This window comes from Chiroxiphia lanceolata, chromosome 4 (assembly GCF_009829145.1).
Source record: "Chiroxiphia lanceolata isolate bChiLan1 chromosome 4, bChiLan1.pri, whole genome shotgun sequence".
NCBI classification, from domain to species: domain Eukaryota; kingdom Metazoa; phylum Chordata; class Aves; order Passeriformes; family Pipridae; genus Chiroxiphia; species Chiroxiphia lanceolata.
The window spans coordinates 1,922,225-1,929,756 of NC_045640.1; the positions used below are offsets into that span (position 1 = coordinate 1,922,225).

The following is a 7,532-nucleotide window of genomic DNA, read 5'->3' on the forward strand; positions in this document are numbered from 1 at the left end:
CCCACATCCCCTGCCCAGCCTCCCACCCCAACTCCAAAGGTTCCTTGCGCCCCATGGCGAGCTCCGATTTTGCTGGGATAACTGGGACAGTGGATTTTGCCAGGATAACTGGGACAGTGGATTTTGCTGGGAGAACTGCTGCTTAGCCCCAGAATGCTCCAGTCCACATGTTGGCAAAGGGCTGGGGGGACATGAGGGAATAAGACAGGGAGACCCCTCTTTCCTTCATAGCACAGTTTGGGGGCAGACCCCCCCTCTCCAGGGGACAAAACCCGCTGGAGAGAGCAGCTTTCCAGCCATCCCTCTTCCCTGCCTCACTTTTCCCCTCTCCAAGGAAAGGATGATTGTCCCTAAAACACCTGAGCATCCATGACTACTGCCCTGTTCCTGCTCCCTCCATTCCCAAAGGAATCTTCTCCTGATTAACTGAAACCAAAGCTCAGCGTGCCCCATCCAAGTGTCTCCCAGTAGAAGGACGGGATTTTGGGATTTCATGGTTTTAACTGATTTTTAACCACCAGAGGAGGGAAGTTCTGCCTTGGGAGACACATTCCCCGGCTGCAGTGTCGTCTCCAGTGCCATCCAGCCACTGGTATTCCCAGGAGAATGGGACCAGTGTCTCTCCAGCATCTAAAATTCCAAAAGGAGGGAAGAGACCCCCCATCTCACAGGGGTCCACATCCTGCCTGCCTGGGGGTGCCTGGATCTTCTCCAGCCCTGGGGATGAGCCAGGTGGAAAATGGGGAATGGGCAGGCATCTCATCCTGGTTTTTTGTGGGTAAATCCAAAGGCACATGGGGCATCCACATCCCACTGGGGACCAGGAGCCTGGGATGGGGGCTCTGGGTTGGGTTTGGGGTCCCCACAGGAGAGAGGCAGATCCCTCCAGGACTCAGCCCCATTGGAACAAACCTGGAGCCACATCCTTTTTTTTTTGGAGCAAGGACTCTGCTCTGTCCTGGGACAAGACCCTTCTCCCAGGATAAGCCCCCACCTGGGGATTTGGGAATGCTGAGGACAAGTGTCCCCCACCCCCTCCCCGCTGCACCGATGGATTTTTCTCTCCCTGCTCATTATCAAACCACCTTTTTCTACCCCAAAACGCAGCAGCAAGAGGTTCCGAAACCCAACGGAAACACGGGATGGAAAAGGCAGGAAGCAACCCCGGCGAGGGCTTGGATTAGCTCAAATCTTTAATTAGAAAAATAGACACAAATTTGAAATATTCCTGATAGAGGATTTTGCTTTTTTACAAACAGGATAATAATAATAATAATAATAATAATAATAATAATAGTAATAATAATGACATCACCTTTCCAAAGGGCCTGTCAGGCACTGGTTGCCAGAGCCTGGTGGCTTCTCTCTCCTTGGGGAGAAAAGACCTGGTGCAGCCACAGCTCCGACTGTGCCATCCGGAAATCTCCAGTCGGGAGCATCCTGCAAAGTCCTGGCAGGGCGAATCACGGCTACAAACACCGAGTGTCTGTAGGTTTGGGGATAAAAAAACCCACCTTTCCGTGGATTTCTTTCTGTCCATGTTTTTTTCCTTTCCCCCTCCTTGGAACAAGGAGCCGTGTAAAACACAGGATTCGGAGATGGCTCCACATCCCACCTCCGGCACCGCGGCATCGCCTCCGCCTCCCCGCGTGCCCTTCTCCTTCCCCGGGCACGGCCCATCCTTCCCTCCTCTCTCCGGGAGGGAATTCCCACCCCGGCTCTCCCGTGAGACGCTCGGGGGGAACCTCGGGAAACGCCGTCTCCCGGCGCTGCTCACGCCGGAGGTCTCACAGCGTCCCGAAGGAGAGACCCACGGAGAAGAACCCCAGGCCCTTGAGCTTCTCCTCGGTCCGGGCCTTCTGCTTCAGGTGGACTTTGCTGTGGCGCTTCTTCTCGTCGGAGCGGGCGAAGCGGCGCCCGCAGGTGTCGCAGGAGAAGGGCTTCTCGCCCGTGTGGGTGCGGATGTGGGTGGTCAGGTGGTCGCTGCGGCTGAAATTCCGCAGGCAGATGCGGCACTGGAAGGGCTTGTGGCCCGTGTGGATGCGGAGGTGCCGGTTGAGCTCGTCGGAGCGGGCGAAGCTCCGCACGCAGTTCTCCACGGGGCAGGCGAAGGCCTTCTCGTGGGGCTTGGGGCAGAAGCACTTGGAGGAGCACTTGGTGCGGCGGGTTTTCTTCTTGGGCTCCTGGGCCAGGGCGGGAGGGTTGGCGGGAAGCAGGGAAGGGAGGGAGGAGGAGGCGGCGGCGTGGCCCAAAAAGTCCGTTGTGGGGGGCACGGAGGGCGAGGGGTGAGGGTGGAGGAGCTCGGCCGAGCTCATCAGGCCCGGCAGCACCTCCGGCTGGGCCAAGGCGGCGGCGTCGAATTCCGGCATCAGCGGAGGAGGGATGTTGTGGATCTTGGCGTCGGCGAAGTCCCCGCGGGCCGGGAAGTTTTCTGGCTCGCAGCCGAATCCCAGATGGGCTCCGAAGCAGGCGGCATCCTCTGCCAGGCTGCCCAGCTCCGACTGGCAGCTCACGGACAGGACGCTCTCCATCTTGGAGCCCAGCGGGTGGAACAGCCCCTGGCTGCTCTCTCCAGCCGGGAACGCTTCGGGAGAAGGGTATCCGGCGGGCAAGTAGGCCTGGTGCTGGGTGAGGGGCTCCCACTGGGCACAGGGGGCTTTGAACTTGTCCAGGGGTGGAGAACCAGAGGACAGCTTGATATCCTGCTTGTTGTCCAGGAGCTTGGGCTGGAAGAAGCACTGGGAGGTGTTTCCCAAGGCGGGCTGTGCCTGCAGGGGCTGAGCCCCCTCGGCCGTGGGGAATCCGCCGTATCCCTGCTCCGGGAAGGGGGCTTGGGTGGATCCGCTCATTTCGGGCTGGCAAGTGGGGTAAAGGTCCAGCTGGCCCTGAGCCACCTCGGGACAGGGGTAAAGAGCGTCCAGGTGCCTCGAGTGGCTCTCGGAAGAGGAGGAGAAGGGGGAGATGCCCAGGATGCCCGACATGAGGTTGAACAGGGATTCCTGGTCCTGGGGATGCTCCGGTACCGCCTTGATGAAGAAGCTGCCGGTGTAGCTGAGGGAAGGGGAGGGTTGGCTGCCCAGCAGGGAATAATCCACGGCCCCGCCGCTCGCCGGGACGCCCACCAGCTCACCTGGGGAACAGAGGAGACGCTGGTTAGAGGGACGGAGGGATGGAGGGATGGAGGGCTGGGGGGGGCGGGATACGGGCGAACAGCGGGAGGCTGGTGTTGCGTCACTGCGAGGTCTCCGTCCCTGGAACCGCACGGGGAGCTCTGGGATTCACCTCCCTTCTCCAGCAGGACCCCCGCCCTGAGCTGGCAGGGGACTGTCGAACCCACAGCCCGGCGCTGGGGGCAGGGGAGGGGAAGATTCCCGATTCCTGGCTGCAGCGATCACTCCCAGCGGGGTCCCTCATCCCTGCCCGGCTCCCTCCCCCCATCCTTACCTCCGAGGAAATCGGCCTCTGCCAGAAGTTGCTGCTCAGGCTGCCCCAAGCCCTGCAGGTCTCCGGTTTTCATCTCGCAGCTCTCCTCGTACTTGGAGTAAAGCGGATCCGGGCAGGAGAAATCCATAACGTTGAGCATCTTCCTTGGAGAAACGGCCGGAGCAGGGGGGGCGGGCTGGGACGAGACGGGAATGCTCGGGGAGAGCCGGGAGATGCTCGAGATGAGCCGGGAGATGCTCGGGATGAGCCGGGAGATGCTCAGGGGCGAGGCGGGAGGTGCTCGGGGCGAGCCCGGGATGCTCGGGATGAGCCGGGAATGCTCGGAGTGCCCGGAGCGATCCGAGGGATGCTCAGCGGGGAGCCGGGGGATGCTCGGGCTGCCGGGACCGACCCGAGGGATGCTCGGGGTGGATGCCAAGGACCCTCCGGGTGATGCTCCGGGTCGCTTGGGGCAATCCGGGGGGTGCTGCGGGGTGCTTGGGGCAATCCAGGGAATGCTGGGGTTGGGCGCCGGGATGCTGCGGGGGGTGCTGAGCCCCGGGGGGTGGGTGGGGGGGCCGGTGGCGGTGCGGGGGGGGCAGGCAGGGCCCGGCAGCAGCGCAGCCCGTGCGGACACCCGGCTCTCCCTCCCCGCCGTCCCCTTTATAGCTGGAGCGGGGCTGCTCCGACCTTCCGCCGCAGCCATTTCTGGAGTCCCCAGTGAGGCTGCCGTGACGTAAATGCCCATATATGGACTCAGGATGTAGGCTAGGGAGTCCCAATAAGGAAATCTCTCCCGTGACGCGCTGCCCCCTCCCTCCCCCTCCCCCCTCTTCCCCTCCCCCTTTTCTCTCCCTCTGTGTTTTTCATTTCTCTCCCCCCCCCCACCCCTTCCTTCTCTCTTTTTTAACTAATAATCGCGATATTTTTAACGAACCTCTGCCCTGGCTCTGTGTGTGCGCGTGCACAGCATCCCCCCTCCCGCCCCCCATCAACCCCTGCATCCCCCCCATCACCCCCTGCATCCCCCCCATCACCCCCTGCATCCCCCCCGGCCCCACACGCGTGTGCAAGAACGCGGGTGTGCAAGAACAACCCCGGGCACCAAACCTTTGCCTCCCTCCAGCTTCAGCTTTGCCCCTGCGGTTCCCACATATTTTTTTTTTTTTTGGGAAAAGGGTGGGGGGGGATACCCTGCATCCCCCCGGCTCTGGCCCTCGCTCCGCAGCCTTGGCTCCCCTCCCACCGTGGGCTGCCGTTCTCCCAGATTTGCATCTCCCCGAGGCTCTTATTCGCCCTCTGCTATTTTTTTCCCCGTGAATGCCTGTTGTTGCTCTTGTTCCTTCTGGAAGCGTGAAAGGTGCCGGGTTTCTTCCCTCCCCTCCTTTCCCTGCCCGATTTTTGCAAGACTTTCTTGCTGGCATTTCGCGGTCGCTGGGATCGGGAGCCGCGGTTCGGATGCCGGCTCCTCCCGCGATGGAGCGAGCGGCCAAAAAGAGAAGGCAAAGGCTTCGTCCAGCTCCCTCCCTCGCCGGGATTCAGTCATCCCAGTTCATGGCTCCCACCCAGGCACGGATTTGGGCCGGGAGAGGGCAGATCCATATGCAAATCCCACCGGCTCCAAGGGGGATGTTTGAAGAGCGGGCTCAACACAAGCAGGGATTAGGAGGGATCCTGGCAGCGCTTCCACACCCCCCCGAGCATCCTCCCGACTCCCCCAAGGGCTGCTGGGGGGTGAAGCCTCTGCACGAAGCAAAGCTGGAGGGTATTGCTTTCCCTGCTTGGTTGTTTGGAGGTTTCCAAATTTCCAGCGTGGACTGGGAGCTGATCCTGGATTTCGGGTCCTTTCTCTCTCTCTGATCCCGGGATCAGCACCTGCATCCAGCATGGGCAGTTTGGATGGGGAGGAGGAGCTTTTCTCTGGGAATTTTGGCTGCTGGGTTTGGACCCCACTATAAAATAACACCTATAAAAACGTTTAGAGCCACAAACCCTCCGTTCGCAGCTCAAGGGGGGTGATGAGGAAGCGACCTCAGAACAGAGAGAGCTGTGGGATGCAAAGGAGCTGAAAAAGCAGGGGGGGACTTCTCCCTGGCCTCCCTGGCTGTGTGTTTTCCCTGCCTCCAGGTGTTTCAGCCCTTGCTGGAAAGCCAGATGTGCTGGGGATGTTCCCCGGTGCCCACACCCACGGCCATGGGGAGCAGCAGGTGAAGGGGGGCCCTGCTCCGGAGTCATTCCCGGCTCCAGGGATGACTCACGGCCTTACCTTGGGCAAAGCACCTCGGAGCTGTGTCTGGCAGAGCTTCCCCACGTTGGGGACACGCTGCTGCCCCTGCCAAATGCACCCAGAGCACTGGCAAAGAGGGGCAAGGGAGCAGCAAACCTGGCCGGGGATTCAGGGAAGTGTCAGGGAATGAGCTGGAAGGTTCAGGTTGGGAATGGAAGAGGGGGATGGAGAGATCCAGAAAACTATCAGGGTGAGGAAACAGCGAGTGGGAGCCAGTCATTCCCTGTTTCTCACTCGTGGGAGATGAGGAGAGCCCAGTGCAGTGGCCAGAACGTGGGTTTCGGGCAAACCAAAGGCGACAGTTCATCCTGAAGTGTTCAGTGAACCTGGAATTCGGCACTTTAGGACACCACAGGGACCAAGGTGATGAACAGGATCAAAGTATTCCATCTGAGGCTGCTGAAAACTCCAACCTGCTGCTGAGGGGATCTGCTGGATCTTGGGATGCAACCAAGGGATGGACCTGGGGGTCCTTGTTCTCTTCTTCACCTCTCCTTGGCTGCTCCAAGGACCCCCAGGCCTTGGTCACTCTGCTTTTATTTGGCTGGGAGACATTTTGTCTGGGATGTCAAACTTTGGGATGTCTCTGAGCTGGAGCCTGGATAATCCCTGGGAAAACAGCTGCCAGGACAAGCAGCTTAAACAAGCAGCTCTCCTTTCCTCCCAGAGGTGGGAAAAGCTGTCCCACCTTTTATACACCACCAGGGGAAGGTTCCCCTGCCACCACCACGGGTCAGAGGCAGCCCTTGCAAACCTCCCTCCATCCTCAGAGCTGATCCTAAAACAGTGCTGATATTTCAGCTCCCCAGAGAAGAAAAGAAAACAATTATTGTGAGGTTCATAAAGCCTCAGGAGAGTGTCACTATCTCTGCAGGGGCGGCTGTGAAGCTCCTGTCTGATGTCCCCTCTTCCTCTGGATGGATGATTTTATTTTATATGTGTCCTGAGATAAACAGAGACCTTTTTTATATTAAAAAAAAAGACAGTTTAAAGTGACCCTCTTGGATGGCACATTCCATGGGAGGAGTGTGGCTGTGCTGGAGGTGACACCACACATGAGGTAATGGGATAACGTGACCATGGCTAAAGCCAAGCTCTGGGAGCAGGTGCTGGCACTGCTTTTCCCTTCCCAGAAGGGGCACTTGGCTGGCAAGGAGGCGGGATAACCTTCCTGGGGTGAAATGTGTCGTCAGGAAAACACAGGGAGGAAATCCCTGCAGGATCCAGGTCCCAAATCCCTGCAGGATCCAGGTCCCAAATCTCTGCAGGATCCAGGTCCCCCCAGTGTCGCACATGGACACCCTGGGGGGGTTTCAGGGCTCAGCTCTACCCTGATTTTGGGTCCTTTCTCTCTCTCTGACCCCTGAGATCTGCAGGAAGCTTTGCTGGAGGTATCTAGGAGCAGTTTGGGAAGCCCTGGGACAGCCCTGAGTGTCTGTGGGGCATCTCCAGCAAAGAGTCACCCAAGCAGGAGGACTTTGGGCTCTGGGAACTGGGAGCATCCTCGGGGCAGCAAAAACCACCCCAAAGGAAGGCCTGGGTTTGCTCCAGGGCTGTTGGGAAGCCTGGAGGTGTCTCTGAGCTTCCTGGCAGGGCACAGCTCTCCTTAGCCCAGGGCTCCCCCAGTCCCCTGCCATCTGGACCTGGCTGGCACGAGCCACCAGCCCTGCTCACTCGCCCACCTCCAACATTCCTTGCTTGGCGAGCTCCTCACTGGCTCCTGCTGATCCACCCTGATTCCTGCACAGAGCTGGGGGCCAGCTCACTCCCAGGAGCCCCCTTCCTCTCCACCATCCCAGTAAATCCATTGCAATGGCTCACC

The 7,532-nt window shown here is 59.6% G+C and overlaps 1 protein-coding gene across 1 annotated transcript; it reads right to left on the reverse strand.

Moving 5' to 3' along the window:
• Positions 1 to 1,250: 1,250 nt before the first annotated feature.
• EGR4 (early growth response 4) lies at positions 1,251 to 3,937 on the reverse strand. Its single transcript, XM_032686026.1, has 2 exons — positions 3,445 to 3,937; positions 1,251 to 3,130 (listed from the first exon to the last, which is right to left on the reverse strand). The coding sequence occupies exons 1-2, from the start codon at positions 3,581 to 3,583 to the stop codon at positions 1,788 to 1,790; spliced, it is 1,482 nt and encodes a 493-aa protein (XP_032541917.1). The 5' UTR covers positions 3,584 to 3,937; the 3' UTR covers positions 1,251 to 1,787.
• Positions 3,938 to 7,532: the final 3,595 nt, after the last annotated feature.